General features: G+C 50.2%; 1 protein-coding gene across 1 annotated transcript; it reads left to right on the forward strand.

Annotated features, from left to right (window-relative positions):
* The first annotated feature begins 180 nt into the window (after positions 1-180).
* On the forward strand, positions 181-5,760 carry LOC140850711 (uncharacterized). The gene is made up of 2 exons (XM_073241948.1): positions 181-1,039; positions 3,741-5,760. The coding sequence occupies exon 1, from the start codon at positions 181-183 to the stop codon at positions 799-801; it is 621 nt and encodes a 206-aa protein (XP_073098049.1). The 3' UTR covers positions 802-1,039; positions 3,741-5,760.
* The last annotated feature ends 11,885 nt before the right edge of the window (positions 5,761-17,645 follow it).

Raw genomic sequence — 17,645 nt, forward strand, 5'->3', positions numbered from 1 at the left:
TGAGAGGCGCTGGGGCTGCAGCGGGCGACGCTAGGCTCAGAGGCGACAGGCTCCTGGTCAAAGCCAAGCCTCCTGGCCCGCGGGCGAGGTCGGCTCGGAGCCGAGAGGGAAGGGGTGGTGGGGGCGAGCAGGGCGGCCGGAGCTCAGAGTCCCGCGCGCGGCGTGCACGCCCCACACACCATGGCTCTGTGGCGAGGAGGCGACGCCGGCACGGTGGCGCTGGCGCAGTCCCGGCGCTGGAGCCGCTACCTGCCCGCTCAGCCTCGCAACGACGCTCGCGGGCTCCCGCCCGGGGCAGTCAAGGCGCCCCCGCGCCCCGCGCTCCCACTCTCAGCATCCTCCCGCTCCAAGTTTGGCGGCGACTGGCCGCCGGCGGTGCTCGGGGCGGCCCGGGGTGCTCGGGGGAAGGCGGGCTGGAGCGCGCGGGACCTGCAACCCTCGCGACGGGCGGCTGGACGTCAGCCCTCCCGGGGCCAGCTCTCCCCGGGAACTTTCTCTGCCGCTGCCGGCGCCTGCGTGTGCGAGGCCGTGGCGCCTCCCGCCGGCGCTCGCCTCCCCCTTCCCCCGCCCCAGCACGCGCGCTCCTCCCCTGGGGCGCCCTCGCCCGGGAGCGCCTCCTGCCCCCGCGCGGCTCCGCTGCTGACCAGTGTGATCGCCTCCCGCCCCGCGCTCCCCTGGGAGCCCGAGCGAGCCTCTCCCGCGGCTGCTGCCGAAGGGAACACGCTATGGCGCCACAGGGGCTCCCGGAACGAGGGTTCCTGCAGTGGGGTCGCTCTGCTCCAGGCTCCCCACGACCCCTGAGGCCCGAGAAGATAATTGCTCGAGCCGAGCTAACAGAAACAGGCTTGCACCAAGCCAACAGGCGCCAGCGCCCGCCGGGACCCGCTCCTGCAAGGCCCTGGGACGAGTTGGGGAGCCGGGGCGCACGCCGACCGGCAAAACGCTCGCTCCCCGCAGAGAAGCCCGAAGGTCCTGCGGCCCCGCCGCGGAGTCTTGAGCTTTTGGTGTTCTGGGAAGCCTTACTTCTCAGGGCTTTCTGGTTTGTGTTTGATTTTGTTTTCCTCCTTCTCTCTGATGGCTCTCTAGTATGAACCGCTTTTAAAATGGGGCAGGAGGGAGAATTTCAGAAGAGCAGCAGCTGAGGTGTCAACAGTTGCGAGCAGGTGTGCGGGGCTTCGGAGGGAGGGCCTCACTGCCCAGAAGGTAGTGGTCAGTTCATCGGGCCCCTAGTGACGACCTGGAGGGGTTAAGTTCACTTAAAATCCTTTTTGGAGCAAAGCCAGATCTGTTTAATTAAATAAATACCCACCGTGTGCGGGGACCTGTGCCGAGTGCCAGCCAGAGAACAAAACAGAGCAACCAAAAAAAAAAAAAGAATGGTAAGATCCAGCTCCCATTTTCAAGGAACCCTAAACCAAAGGGGAGCCAGACGCTGATAAATATTCAGACGGTCAGTTCTAAAAAGTCTCTGTTTTGCAGAAAGTGCACTATTCCCTCACTACTCAAAATATGGTCCAGAGCAACATGAGCATTGCCTAGGATCTTGCAGGAAATGCAGGCTCTAAGGTTCCAGCCCAAATCTACCAAGTCAGAATGTGCATTTTAAGACAGACCCTTTTTTTGTATGCATTCAAGTGTAAAGCATGGCCCTTTCAGGTCTGTCCCAATGGCCCTAGCTGGTCACCATCTGCACAGTTCCCCTTGGACTGAGTAAGCAAGGAGAATTTTGCTTGTGTTACCCTGGCATGGTGACCCAGGTAAGAGGTACCTACAGGGCTGGGGGAGGGAGAAGCCTCACTAGTTATTTTCAGCAGCCCTGCCTCAGTACCCACAAAGATACTGAAGGCATGAACACAGGACTAATTGCAGTGGAAACGCCTAGTGGAAATGAAATGGAAAAGGCCAGGGCTCTGTTTTGTCTGTAGAGACACTTAACCATGGAGGTTCATCCTCCATGTTGGTGACCTGTACCAAACATGCCTGCCAGAGACAAAAAAAAAAGGCCCTTTTCATATCTTTGCAGAATTTTCTTCACACTGACTCGGCTGTACAAGGATGCATTTATCAATAGCAAATATAGAACCACATAACAGTATTAAATATGTCACTGGGAAAGCTAGCCAAGGGCCTTTGGCATCAAATTGAAGCCAAAGCGAAAAGTTAGAAGTGATATTGTGCTATTGTCCCATCCATAAAACAGCATTAGGGTCCCATTGGTTAAAGTAACTCCAGTGAACAAAATGGCATCTTGTTACTTGGATTTAATATTTTCTTAAAACTTTGTCCATGAGCTCATCCAAGGCCAGTGAAAATAGAAATTTTTGAATCCAAAACAGGTCAATGGAGTCATCAGGTGTCTGTCTTTAAACATTTAGCCAGCTCTTTAGCAGAACATTTCTTTGACAGCTTTCACCTCAGCTAATAGTTAGCACCTTGGAATAATTTTGCATGCACAAATGGATTCCTGTTATTTGACAGTTTAAAAAGCAATTCATTTGAAATTGTACTTTTTGCTTCATTGAAATTGTGCCCCTTACCAAATAGCCTCTGCTGTGGCTCTAATAACTCACCCTGCAGAAAAGAGCATTGGGTTTTATGTGCCTTTCAGATTGAAAGCATTCTGGAACATTTTCTAAGTCAGCAAGGCTGTGGACAAGTGGAAAACACATTTCTGGGTTTATCTGAGGCCCTCGATCTGGCTTCACTGCCATTGGACTCGGAGTATGCCTTCTGTGACAGTTTTCTTCTGATGTGACATAGCAGAAAACCACCCAAAACCAGTTCTGGCCATTTTGACAGAAGACTCAGTCCATGGGGATGCGTCCAGTGGTTTTTTTCCTTACAGATTCTTTGCTCTGGCCATTTAAATAGTCTTCATTCTCCATTTTTTCAAGTTTACTAGAATGACCTCGTTGCACTCTAATTCCTCCTGTTCTGCCTTCCTGATGAGTCTAGCCATGAGTACCAGCCACAACAGAGGGTCTCAAACTTGAGCGTGCTTCAGAACCCCCCAGAGGGCTTGTTAAAGCTCAGATTGCTGAGCCCACCCCAGGGTTTCAGCTTTAGTAAGTCTGGCATGGCACCTGAAAATTTGCATTTCTAACAAGTCGCCACATGAACCTAATGTGGCTAGTCTGGGGACCATACTTTGAGAACCGCTGAGCTAGGTTATGCTATGGCGACAGTAACAAACAACAGTAAAACAACAAAAGTTTGCTCCAGGGTAGTAGAGTATACCACCCCGGCTTGTGCTACTTTGGCAAAGGGATTATTTTTAGCTGAAGGCAAATGAGAAGAAGCAGATACAAGTAAATCCCTCTGCCCTTGTCCTGTTTGCCTAAAGCAGTACTTGAATGTGTAGAGATATTTCCCCCTCCGTTTTCCACCAGGAAGGCAGAAGTTAACCACTGGTGATAGCTTAGATCCTGATCAGCCCAGAAACAGTACCAGAGGACTCTATCTAACAATCTTTGATAAAACTAGCCCTTATCTACCACTAGTTGCCCCATATATTTGCCTTCCCACAATTTGCCACCCCTAGAAGCTCAAAGTGTTTTCCCTTTGTCTTATTACTTCTCTAAAACTGAATTGTTCTTTTGTTAGATGTTAGACAAGCCCAAGTTCTAACCACCCCTTTGAGCTGCTCATTACTAGATGCTCTCAGGTGTACATGTGATGTGCATATTAATAAACTTGTTTGTGTTTCTCATTGATCTGTCTTTTTTTGGTCTGATTTACAGGGCCCCAGCCAATGATCCTAAAATGGTTAGAGGAACACAGTTTTTCTTCCCCTACACTTTTTGTCTATCCAGAGGCAGTTCCTCAAGTGCCTGGGAGCAGCCACGGACTTAACCACTGCTCTTGCCATGTCAGAGGGAAGGAAGATCTCAGGAGGAACTTGCAAGGCAACTGAATACTCTGGCCTGGAAGTGACATGCCCACTGGTACCTACCACTCATTGGCTGCAGCCGGACATCTGGCCCCACTAAACCACCAGGAGGTCCACAAGGCAGTTCTTCCCCTGATGGCTGAGACCTGAACTCTGTAGTGGACAGCCCCAGTGATGGTCACACCAATGCAAACCCTGTCCCTCTTCCTTGCTTTCTAGGGCCTTCCCTGCTTGGCCTTTCCCCTCCCTAGTAGGGTTGGTCCAGCTTGTTCCAAAGCCCCTGGCATGCATCTCCAGTATAGCACTAGCATCGCACGGCTTTGTGGTATGAGTGAGGGCAGCTGTCTCCTCCTGGCAAGTGAGGACTTTCCCTCTTATCCTTAGTTCTGAACATAGTGCCCAGCACATTAGGTGCTTAATAAATAAAGCAGATAGGGAATGAATACATAAAACACATTTTGGCTACAGTGTGAAGAAGATAAAGAACAGCTGCCCCTGTGAAGTGGTGCCGCCTCTTCCCATCACTTTGGCACTACCCCAGTTTCCATTCATCCTCACTGTCAAGGTCACCAGTGACTTGTGGATACACTGCAGCGGAATCTGACACTGCTGAATGCACCCTCCTTGTAAAGGACACATCCTTACCTTTCTGGACAGTATGTGCTGACCGCCTTCCTCTTCCTTCTCTGACCAGGCCTCTGTGCCTCTGTTCTTAGCTCTCTTTTCTTCTTGCTCTTTGCCCCTCTTTCCCAAAGCACCTGTCAGTACTCTGGCTGGAGTTATTTGCTGCTGATTCAGAAGTCTGCAAATGGAGCCTTTTCAGGAATCTGAACTGCAGGTTCGGGGGATTGCCCACGTTGGGAATCTGGGCCTCATCTTCCCACCTCTTCCCTCCCACTCCAATGCATCCTCACTTAGATGACGCCCCCTCCTTTCTGTCCTTATTGACACCATGGGCTCTGTGCTTCTTAACCAGTGTCTCTAAGCCCAGTCTTTCTACCACATTCCTTTCTCCAGCCAGCAGCTAGAGTAATCGTTCTGATGAAAGAAAAATCTAATTATGTCCCTTCCTTCCCTAAAACCCTCCGAGACTGCATGCTGCTCTCAAGACAGGCTTCTAGCTCTTCAGCTTGGCATGTAAGATCCTGCATGACCTAACCAGCCACTGCCAACACTGGCTCCACTCAACTCACCTGGGGTGCTTCAGACCACCTGGAGCTGAAAACTGGGCACTGGTATTTCAGCCAGGCTACAGCCGAGGTAGAAAACCCCTGCTCCTTCCAGCCCCTCCAGCCCAGTCGTTCATCAGCCCTTCCTTTCGCTCCAGGCTCTAGCTATTCAGAATCCCTCTAAGCTTCTTTCTTGTTCTTCAGAGGTGACGTATTTCATTTCCTTTGAACGTGCATTCCTGCCTCCAAAGCCCCTTTGCCTGGTGGTATGGACTGAATGCTTTTGTCTCCCCCAAATTCCTTTGTTGAAACCTGTTGTTCAAAGTGTTAGGAGATGGTGACTTTGGGAGGTGATTAGGTCATGAGGGTGGGGCCCCATGAATGGGATTCGTGCCTTATAGAGAGCTCCCTCTCTCCTTCTGCCAGGTGAGCACACGTGGGAAGACGGCTGTCTATGAACAGGAAGTAGATCTCACCAGACACCAAATCTGCTAGAACTGTGATCTTGGACTTCCAGCCTCAAGAACTATGAGAAATGAATTTCTGTTGTTCATAAGCCACCCAGTCTATTATATAGGTATTTTGTGATAGCAGCCTAAACTGGCTAACACACCTGGCTCTTTCTTTTGCTTCCAATCTCAGAGGAGATATCTCTCCCTCTGAGAAGCCTTCCAGGACCACTGAAGTCTAAGAGCTCCCCCTTCTGTGTTTTTATGGTGCCTTGTACTTCTGTCAAATAATTCGTCATGCCATATTAAAATGGCCTATTTCTTGTGTTTGGTTTCCACAAGACTCCAAGCTCTGTGGGGACAGGAACTACATCACCATGCACTCTACCTGGACTTAGCGGATTTACTTAGTGGGCAGTAAATACTCTGGAAGGAAGGGAGAAACCTTCCTGGCCCACAGTCAGCAAATGTGACTTCACTTGCCGAGTTTCTCCCATTGGCATCTGCCATATGCAGTGTTTTCACCATACCTGTATTTTTGATCCCAGTAGTAGCCCTGGAAAGTAGGCAGAGCCAGAATTAGGATCCCCATTTTATGAGGTCCTTTGCAATCAAGTGGTCTGCTCATAGTTTGCACAAGGAGTTAGAAGTACAGGCAGAATTTGAACCTAGCCTTCTGCCCATTAGCCATCCCTTCACCACTACCCCATGCCACAGCTGTTCCTCCCAGTAGACGTGCTAAGTAGCTTGTAGGACAAGTCAGTTCTAAGTAGGGACAGAAGGCTGCATGTCATGGCTCTGCTTCCTGCCTGGGTCATCTGCTGGTTACTGACTAACGGTGGAGACTCCCAGCCAAGGCTGACCAGCAGAGGAAAGAGGCTTCAGCAGACTTGGCCTGCGGTTCCTGGAATCAAGCTATGGAGCTGCTAGCCTGCTTCCCAGATTCCTTGGATTGAAACATGGAAATAACCAATCCCTTTGCTTACTATTCATTCAGAAAACATTACTGAGCACCCGTTTAGCACTTAACACTTAGATATCTTACTGCTCTGTAACTCTATGAAGTATATGTCAGTGTAAAGATCAACCTGCTTTGTCAAAGAAATCCAGCACTAGAGTGACTTAAAGAACAAGCAGGTTCTTTCTATTATGCAAGAGTCCCCATAAAGTGGTCTAGGTGTGTAAGCTGCTCTGTGTCTCACCACTGCTCAGGGATCCAGGCTCCTGCCACCTTGTGGCTCCCCCACCTACCCCAGAGCATCATCTTCATCTGTATGGTAGAAGCTGACTCACCACTACCCCTGGGGTGCAGTCAACAGGAAGGAGGAGGGCCCAGTGTCCTAAGTCCCAGACCCAGCCTCTATCACTTCTCATATTCCACTGGGGAAGCCTTGTCGCATGACCACCTAACCAAGGAAGGCTGGAAGACACCTCACTGAGCAGCAGGTTCCTAGGGGAATTCTGTGACTGTGGAAACAGAGGAGGGATTAGGTGGGCAAGTAGCAGCCTCCACCGTAGATGTGGAACTGTGATTCGAGGAGACTAACTGGCTTGTCCAGGATTCCCTGGACAATGAGTCACAAATGCAGCCTCCTCCTCCATGTGCAGACCCCTAAGCACCCTTCATCCACTGCCTACCTGGTCTCTCAGCTCTTGTTAGTCTGAGAGTAGAGATAAGGCAGGTAGGACTGACCACAAGGGAGAGTAGAAAGGGCTATTTGGCAACGAACGTGGCTCAAAAGGGGCCTCCAATTTAGCCTCTTGCTAATTTTCTGCTCTTGGATTGGCCTCTCCATGCTCAGCGTGAGCCATGACATTGCACAAAAGCCAGATTTTCCTTTATGATCAGTGTGCTGCACAGCCAAAGGCTACGGCAGCTTGGGTTTTGTTTTTCTGTGAATGTGCTCTACTTTGCTTTCCCAGTTTTTCATTTCTTTCTAATGGCTTGAGCCTCAAAAGCCCTGGCCTCTCTGCATCTGGACAGGCCTGTATACTTGGGTGGAAAAGACAATTATAACAACAGAAAAAAAAAAAAGGCAAGTGCTGGGAGAGAGCGACAGAGTGCTGGAGGAGATTTTCATCAAAGGGAGAGCAATCTGCCACAGAGGAATCACCAAATGCAGCTGATACCGCTGGTTCCCATGTCTCCGATTCAGGTGCCCTTTCAGCACGTCACTCCCCACCAGAAACTGATTCCACATGGTGAGCATGCTTTTAGCCCTGTGCTTCGTCAGACAGCATGTTGTGTTCGGAGTTTTAATGTGTCAGAAAATTTCACTTTGCTGACTTCAGAGGCTCCTGTACAAACTTTCTTGCTAATTCCCACTCAAGGGACCAAGATCTGAGCACTGAAAGGTTACACTTTGAACATGGGCTGTGGCCCAGGGAACCTGAGTAGCTGCCTGAGGCAAATGGGCAGAAATGCATTTTCCAGAAAGTGGAGTAGTGAGCCCATGCGGCTGGCTCGGGAGGCTGTCTACGGGGAGCTTGCCGGAGACCAGCCCAACACTTGCTGGACATACTAGCTCTTGTCCCCAGCTAAGCATCCTTTGGTTCAATTACGCAGATAACATGAAACTCAGAGTCAAGCAACTGAATAATCACAACCAGGTTCAGTCCCTCAGGAAAGATGTCTTAGTCTCTGTCAAAGCCCATCACTAGCTTTGCACAGTAACTCTAGCTGCCCCCTGGCCTCACCAGCTTAGCCCTGGTGAAGTTTACTTTTCAGTCAAGTGGAGTCCTGAGGGTGTACGGCAGGTGGCTCCTCTCCAAGGGTTTAGTCAGAGAGGCTGCCCCTTTTCTTCTCATGGCCGTGCCCTCTCCAGCATGTGGCTTGGGGGTTTTCATGGGTGGAAGGTTTTCATGGGTCCGACCTGAATATGGTTTCTTCACTTCTACCCACTTAGAACTCAGCCACATGGCCATGGGTGCACAGGAGGCTGGTAGTGAGGACCACCTGTGTGCCCAGGGAGACAAGGAAATGGCCAGCGAGTGGTCTCTGCCATGCACAAGCCATCACATTGCCAGGACCTCACAAAAACAAGCACAACAACATATCATATTTATCCTTGGTCTGGACCAGGCAATGTTCAAAGTACTTTATATATATATTGACCCATTTAATCTTCCCAAAACCTTTTAAGTACAGTTACAATCATCAGGTTACAGATGTAGGAACTCAAGGCTCTGAGTGGCTAAGTAACTTGTCCAAAGTTGCACAGCTGGTAAAGTAAACGACGAAGCTGGAATTTATAGCCAGGTGATCTGGGTCCAGGATCCCTGATCTCAGCCATCCGGTCCCAAGAAGGAGCCTTCCTGTCCACAACCTCTCTTTATAGATGGGAAGACTGAGACCCAGAAATGATAAAGGAAGACCAGGGCCCAGAGCTGTTGTTCTAAACACACAACTTACTCCCCTGCACAGATAAGCCCTCAGTGAACGCTTTCTAAATAAAGAAGTTGATGGTTCTGCTTTTGTATATGAAGGAAATTGTTTTTAAAATATTGAGCACGGGGAGATTCAACGCTAGATACCAACTTTCGCATGGCCCACCACCATCCTTGCGCTGAGGCAAACAGTTGAATAGAGGCTGGGATCAACACAGAGTCAGCCCATTTGAAAATAAATTCACAAACTGCAACTCTTTTTGGGAATTAAACATAAAAAGGCCCAGAGGAGATTTACCACTGGGTTGCATAATAAAGTGCCCCCCGAAGTAATACTAATACTTTAATGGCTGTTATGCAATGTTGATGGGTCTGTATGACTCAGCGTTTTAAATTAATTTAAGGGATTTCTGATGAATATTGTTGGTTTGCTTTGGGGCCTCTCCTTTCTCTTTCCCCCTTTTAACCAGGTTCTGAAAGAAAACTAGCAAATTCTTACCTGCAGGGTGAAGCTATTTCGGGTAGGAAAAGGCAGACAGTTCAGAAGATAGCCAAGGAGAGAAAGAAAAGAGCTTTTGTGATGAACATACAGGGTTCTGCTGCCCCCTCCACAGCTGCTCACACCACATCCTCCACTGGGTCGTGCGTGTAAGCACTCAGGAGGCCCTCCAAGCCAGGAGAATCCCAATCCCTCAGGCTACTGGTAAATAATAATGTATAAATTTATGATTAGTATTCTGTTTCAAAGGCCAGTGATCAAAAGACAGTTAGCAGACGGCCAGAATGGTGAACTTAAGAACTCTGCCTTTGAATGAACACTTCATGGTCTTCCTCTGTGGATCCCGACTTCAGCTCTTCTGGCCTTGGTCCCCCCAGAACCTTCTCCGGGTCACCTGGAGAATGCCCCACTGCCTCAGGGCGCATTTGCTGTGCAGGTTGTGCTCTGGAATGAGGGGGTGGTTTCCTGCAACTCTATCTTGGCGTCTCAGCGCCGATCTCCGTTTCCTCAGAGTCCCAGAGTCCGAGGAGGAGGCCCTAGGGAAGCGGCAGAATGTGTCTGCCCTCGAGGAGACCCAAACTTTCAGGACATCTGTGCCCTGGAGCAACAATTTAATAAGCAGAGCCCCAGTGACCTGTGAGAGATGGAGTTTTTCTAAGGCAGCAGTAATTTTCTCCCTGCTACAAAGCATTAATATTCAGTAGCCAGAGTTCCATAGTGAAGAACCACGTGATAATTTTTAGAAGCATTCAAGAGGGACCGGAGTTAAAAACAAAAACTGGGGATGCCATGGCTGGCGCAGGATGGAGATGCAGCCGGTCTCTCTCATTTTCCCCATCTTCTGTCTACTTCCCTATCATTACTGTTCCCTATTACCCACTACCCTGACTCTCATCAAGGTATCAAAGTCTCACTCAGTATGTTTTCACAACCAAATTCCTACAAAATCAAACTTAATTTCTACCGAGATAAGAATTTAAACACAGTAGTTCACTATCTTTGGGGTACACTATCTTTGGGGGATTCTTTGAAAATTTGATGAATGCCATAGATTCTACCCCCCCAGAAAGTGTACAACACATTGGATTTTGAATCCAAATTATAAAGGTGTGGGCCCTCTATCTTCTAAGGAATTTCAAGAACCTCTGGTTCAAGGTGGATCCTCACCCCACTCCTAAGGTTTTACCAAGGACTATTTCTATTTCAGAAATAAACTGAAAGACCAAATAGTCTAAGATGCTCAAAGAAGTGAAGATCACGTTCTGCTACCTCTCCAGGGACAGAACGGGAATTCTAATGCTGACATTGAAGAAGTTTAGAGAGTCTATGTTTAAATAAATTTTGGAAATCCCACATGCTATCTCCCTTTTGGAGATCTTCAAGGTATGCTAAAGGCTCTGAGAAGATCTGTGGCAATGGAGCATATTTTACTTTGCTGAATTCAACATTTTCCCAAAGTTATTTGGCCCTGGGCTCCTTTTTGCTCCTGTCACTGGTTAATGTCCTGATAGCACTGATGTTTCTAGGAGTACTGATGGAGCCTAATCCCTGCATTTTACAGATGGTGAAACTGAGGCCCAGAAAAGGGACATGATTTTTCCAGGGTCAGTGAGTCAGCTGTGGAGCCAGGCCTTGGTGTCCTGGCATGTAGCTCTTTCCATTTGGCAAACTGCCACAGTAAAGAGGTCTTCTCTGAGGACAGGAGGGAAGGCGCTGTTCTCAGCCTCTTTCCTCTAAGACAACAGATAGCAGAACAACTATGTCCAAGTCACTGGGTGGGGTAGGGGGGCTTCTCAGTGCCCCAGGATTAATGCTTAACACTCCCCTGGGGTCACCACAGTCCAGAGCCTGACGTACATGTGAGTTTCGTTCCATGGTGGTATTCTGAGAGCCTGGAGCGCTCATCACGCGGCCCCAGGTAGGACCAGCCCAGCACAGTCTGCAGAATGGGGACCTGAAGGCCAGGCCTGGCTCTCAGGGACAGTCTTACAGATCTGGTGGCCCTGCCTGGCCATCAGTGGTTTCTACCAGACGGGTTGTCCCTAGGAGTACAGACAGTAGGCCACACCCCACCTGCAGCACATACCTTTGTAACCACTGAAACTAAATTCTAAGGACCAGAAAGGGCTCTGATGGCCGAGTGGGGCTGGCTCTGCATCCCTGGGCTGTGGGCGGTGAAGTAGAAACTCTGCACCAGCTGTTTTAGGGCTGAATATCCCTTTCTGTTTGCTTGTTTAAAACCTACAAAGGATGGACTCCAGCCCACTGCCCAGCCCCCACTGCCCACACACACTGCTCCTAAGCCTGGTCAGCAGCTAAGTGGGAGCTTCTCCCAATACTTGCAAAGTCTGGACCCTCAGGGATGGCAGCTCAGCCCCATAGGACAGCGGCTGGTGGCGTTTCCCCGAACACGTTATCTGAGCCTCTCTTCAACTTCCTAAGGCCAGGAGTGTCCTTTACTCATTGCTAAAGACACAGCAATTTTATGATCATTTGCTCAGAAATCAAAGAATGCTAAGGTTGCTAAGAAGTTGAAAGGAAATGGTCCGAGGTTTTTCCATGTAAAAAACTCAATAATCTTCCTTGTCATGCTTATAACCATGTGGAAAGTGTGTACATTATTATGTGTAGGAAGAAACTGGAAATAAAAATAGCCCTTTGATAAAAAGAAAATGCCAGTGGCTTTAGTGGGGTCCTGAGCTGTTGCTCGGACAGAGGGCTGCATCCCTGTTCCTGCAGCAGAGACACTGCTCTAGGGAGCCTGCGGAGGCCTTCAGAGCGCCCGTAATGTGTCCCTCCGGGGTAACAGGACACGTGGGAAAAGGATGAGTCCCTTTTCTCCAGGCACCCTGGCGCAGATGGGTCAGTGCCTTTCCCTGAGGTGGGGAGTGCGGTGCCAGTTCCAGCTGCCTTAGGGAAAATTCCTGTGACCAACAAGCTAAGAAGCAGCAATTCTCCAAACAAGAGGCACAAAGAGCTCTGCCACCACTGCTGAAGAAGCACCAAGCCAGGCAGCTCTGGCAGTCAGCATTGCCCCAGCACTAGAACTCTGGAGAAAGAGGGGCGCCCGTGCCAGTCACCTGCCTCCCCAGTGTCCCTCCACTCCGCCCCTCCCTACAGTGCCCACTTCTGCGGGTTGCCTGTGCTTCTCCTCAGACCCCCATGCCTCCAGGCATTGACTGTGCTGTCCCCTCCCACCTGTTTTTCAATGCCTCTGGACCAGAAGAGGAAAAGCTGCAAAGAGCAGGGTTTGGCGCCTGCAGACCTGAGCCCACCTCACGTGGGACTCAGTCTGGATGGCTCTGAAAGCGCCACTTAATCTCTCTGTGCCTCAGTTTCCTGGCTGACAATAAAGGGAATGATCTTTCCTTAAAGGTTTGTCACTGTACCCTGAGCCCTGATGTCTACAGGGGCCTGTGTCATATGTCACACACCCCAAAGCCCATGAAGGTAAGCTACAGACACTAACTCCACTCGAGAGGCCATTCCAGGGTGCACCCACTGTGCTCCCAAACTTGGTTTCCTCTTTCATCCTGCTCAGCTCCCAGGGCGGGGCTCGGTCTCCAGTTTCAGCCCCAGTGCTGCCGTTGGGCTTTATCCTTTAGTCTTGGCTTCCCTCCTCCCTTTCCTGGAGCACCTGATGGACTTGCTTTGTCTTGTGCCTCTGGCTCTGTCCTAACTTAGTTTCTCTGTAATATTCTCCACTGGGCTCTGTCCTGTGTTGTCCAGACCAAGCCTCCCCTTGACTCCCCAGGAATGGGGATTTGGTGAATTTCAAAGGTGAGACAAGCTCATGCATATGGGGGCCCCAATCTCAGTGTCTGACACACAGAAGATGCTCAGCTGAGTTACCTCCCTGTTGCTTTATCTTCCCATTTCTTGGCTCTCCAGGCTCTGGAAACTATGAGCGAGCCATACCAATGCCGTTCCTTTTTCAGTACCAGACCTATACTGCTTAGGCGGGAATGAATGGCAACTGAACTTCATCTTACACATCGTGTCTGACCGCCTGGCAGTGACTTCCCAGAGCTGCTGAAATTGAGAAGTATGAGTCAGGGCTCAGTGGGAAAGAATACTAGGATGGCCAACGGTGTCTGCCATGAGCATGGGCGTGCTGAGGGGGCCGCTGCTGGGTGAGCACTGGCAGTCCCTGGGCACACCCTGGTTCTGGTCTTGGCTGTCACAAGCGGTGTGATGATAGGAAAGTCACTTCACTTCTCTGAGCTTTAGGTTCCTCATCTCCAAGAGGTGGAGGAATCCCTGCCAGCTCCATAAGTCGCCCTGAGCCCCTCGTAAACCAAATGCCCCCTAAGAAAGAGCAGCATATTTATGGAGTGACCCCTTGGCTTCTGGTCCACCGACGACCTGGCTCAGGCACCCTTGCCGTGCATCCTGCCGGCATCCTGTTTCTCCCAAGACTGGAGTCTCACCTAGTCCCTAATGGCAGGCCTGCTGGCTCCTGCTCCAGCCCCTAAAATGGGAAATGTTCAACTGCAGGTTGTTTACATTGTGTATTCAGAGTATGAAGTGGCGTTTGAGAAGTGTTGCCATGGAAACAGTGAAGTGATGAGGCAGCTAACTATGAAGAGAAATAATCCGGTATTAACACGCACAAGCTCTGTTCTTGGGCTGCTGTAAATTAGATACCAGCCATTATTGTCCGTGTGTCTGGCCCTCATCTTAGAAACTGGAAGAAACTACCTCTTGGGTCTCCTTTGTGAAAGAAACCATAGCAAATTCTGAGGTTCCCTGATTTGGGAGCTGAGGTGCCTCCCAGTTCTAAGAGCTGATGCCTCTCGGCTGCTGGCTCTCAGATTTTGTTGACTGGTGACCCACTGGATAAAAGATCCCATGGCCCACCCACAGCCCCTCCCAGGGTGCAGTGGAAGGGGAACGTGGGACATCGACAATGCCACCATCTGAGCAAATCTGCAGGAACCAGTGCCTTTGCAACGGGGGTGTGCATCACTTGCAAGTGAGTCATAGTAGCTGTGAGGTTAGTGTCTAGTTATTGGAAAATTATAGACTCCTAAGTGGTTGGTGCAGATAGGCATCGCTACACACTGCAGGGTTAACCAAACAGCCTGCCGCCGACCCCACAGATACCAGTGGAGCCAAAAAGCACAGCCAGGGCCAGGCAGCGCCAATCCACCACTGGCAGTGCCGATCCTTCCCCAGAGTTGTAGGATTCCCAGCCATCCTTGTTGCCAAGAGCTGGGTGGCAGCCAGCTTTTAGTAGAATGCTGAATTAGAGTCCTCAGTAAACTCTAGCAATGGGCTCACTTTACCTTATAAATATTAAATGTTAGAAATCCTCAACACTCATTTATTGAGCAGCCTTGGTTATGTGTGACAAGGACAGCCTTTGGGAAGGAGCGCCCTTTGCCTGGGGGAAGGGTTTGCATGTCTGTGTCAGGAGGCATCCCGAGGCCCTCCTGGGTTGCAGGGCATTGAGAAGCATGAGTAGCCAGCCAGATCAGCTCCATGCCACCTCCCCGCAGTTGCTCTGTATGGCATGGTGCTGGAGAACCCAGACTGTGGGCCAGCTGCATCAGAGTCACTTGGAGAGTTTTGGAAAAAATGCCTTCCTGTGCCACCGCTCTGGAAATTCTGATCTACAAGACCAGGAATGAAGCCCAGGGATCTACTTTTTCAAAGCCCCGCAGAGGGCATGACGAGCAGCCAAATGTGGAAGCCCTGGTCTCTGTGAACTTGAGTTCACCACATCCTCCTGCCAAGGACCTTGGCCTGGTTGGGAGAGCCCCAGCACCTCAATTTCTCCATCTGAGGATGAAATGCCTGCCTCCCAGGAGATGGGAGAGTCACAGGCCACAAGACTATAAAGCTCTCAGCTCAGCTTGGTTCCTGGCAGGTCCCGGCAATGCTCATCTGGGAGCAGCGTGGCCCATGGAGAACCTGAGGGGCAGGTGCACAGAGGCACATTTTATTATTATGCTTTATAACTTGGATATATGTTACATTTGTACCTTTACATGCATCAAATGTTTCATAATTTTAAGGCTATTAGGGGAATGCAAAGAACATGATATGGAGTCAAAACAACCAACATGGCCATTCCAGGACCACCCCAGCTGCACCCACCAGCCACGCTACATCCATGTCCACCGCCCAACCCCCCGGCCCCCTGCCAAGCAGCAGTTTGTACTCTTTAAAATAGAAAAAATGATCCTTACCTCACAGGGGTTTTATGAGGGTTGAGAAATAAATACACCTTAAAATCTTTTTGAGACAAAGGCAGGCAGGTATAACTGTATGAATAAAATAAATGACTGGATCAAAATAAAGTGCAGAGGGCTGTTGGTACAATGCCTAGGCACAGAGGAGGTGTTCAATGGGCCCCTGCTCCAGGCTGGTCCTGACAGGTCCCCTCAGCAAGCCAGCATGGGGGACTTGCAGCCAGGTAAGCGTTAGATGCCCCCAGGTAGACAGAATAGGGGCTGACAGCCGAGGTTCTGCTGGGTGGACAGAGGAACAGTAGCTCGCCTCCCAGGTCAGGGGTGGCCAGCCTCCCAAGTCCAAGGTAATATTTCCTGAGGTCCCATCAGATGAGTAGCGTCCAGCATCAAAGAACTGAAAGGAACAATATCTTGAGTCATTGGGAAGTCCTGCTTCCCAGGCTCTGGGATGAAACAGCCTCACTGCATGGCGGGCCAATGCACAGCTTAGAGTTCTCCATGCCAGCTTCCTGATACGCTGACTTGCCAATGTGACAGGACACCCAGACCTTTGCCCTGGCCTCCTGCCTGCCAGTTCCAGGCATCCCTCAGAGGTGCCTCTCTGTACCCAAGTCTGAGGTCCCATCTAGGCCATCCTTACCTGATGCCCATAAGCTCAGGCAGCCACTCAAGGCAGGCAGAGCCCTCAGTGCTGCAGGGGGCACAGAGGTTCTAGGTCCTGCTGCTGAGCATGGCGGGTCCCACCCAGCCACTGTGGCTCCTCAGGGGGGAAGGCAGGATGCTCTGCCTGCAGAGTCCCGGCAGATGTGGCCTGAGCTCCCAGCATTCTCATCCTTCAAAAGCCACTTCTCCAACCACTTTCCTTGGGCACAAACCCTCAGCAGCTTAACTGGGACTGTTGTCTTGTAGAGCTTAAACTTCTATTATCTTTAACCTCTGGCCATTGTCAAGGATCAACCAATTGATACCATCTCCACCCACCTCCTGGATAATTCTATTGCAGAGGCTACCTTGCCATTTCCTGGACCTGATCAGAAGAACCCCGAAGGGGAGAGTTAGGGGTGGGGGCCCTTGCTCCTTGCTTAGTTCCTCCCTAGCAACCCCCAAGCTTAGCATAACATGGCTGTGTCAGGGCCATGGCAGTACAATTCCATCTGCTCATGGAGTCTGGACCTAAGCCCTAATTAGGGCACGTGTCCTGGCAAAGCTGGGGCTCCTGGCATGCCAGCAGGAGACCTACGGGCACAGAGTAGCCATTGCTTAATTAATGTCTTACTCTGTTCAGACTCCTATAACAAAAACACCATATACTGGTTTGTGAACAACAGAATTTATTTCTCACAATTCTGGATACTGGGAAGTACAACATCAAGGTGCTGTAAGATTTGATGTCTGGTGAAATCCACTTCCTGGTTCATAGCTGGCCATCTTTTCCCTCACAAGGTAGAAGGGACAAGGGAAATCTCTGTGGTCCTGTTTATAAGGGCACTAATCCTATTCATGAAGCCTCCACCCTCATGATTTAATCACCTCCCAATATTATCACATTGGGGATTAAGTTTCAACATATGCATTTTGGCAGGGAGATACAAACATTCACTCTATTGCACTTAAATAGATACTGTTTACTTATTCTTTTCTAGGTCCTGTGCTGGTACCTACAGAGACAGAGATAAAAAATACACAGCTTCTGTCCTCAGATGTTCACAGCCTAAGATGGGAGACAGGGTGCAAACAAGAGCGGGAAAACGAGTCCACACTTAGGCCAGGCCCCCAACACTCCAGGGACAGTGCTGAGGGAACTATCATGAGCCCAGTTCTACAGAGACTGGACTTCCAGGCAGTCACCAGAGAAAGATGTAAGCACAGAGAAAAGCACAAGCCCAGTTCTGAGAGCTGGAGCCCAAGACGGGTGAGAACACGGAACATGACCACCATGGGGATGCCAAGCAGACAGGATGCTCAGGACCCCGCATGAGACCCAACACTCAGCCCGCAGCTGTGGTGTGGTGCTGGTGATGAGGAAGGTTAATCTGCCAGGAAAAAGAGACCCCA

The sequence above is a fragment of the Manis javanica genome, chromosome 8 (genome assembly GCF_040802235.1).
Source record: "Manis javanica isolate MJ-LG chromosome 8, MJ_LKY, whole genome shotgun sequence".
Lineage (NCBI taxonomy): Eukaryota > Metazoa > Chordata > Mammalia > Pholidota > Manidae > Manis > Manis javanica.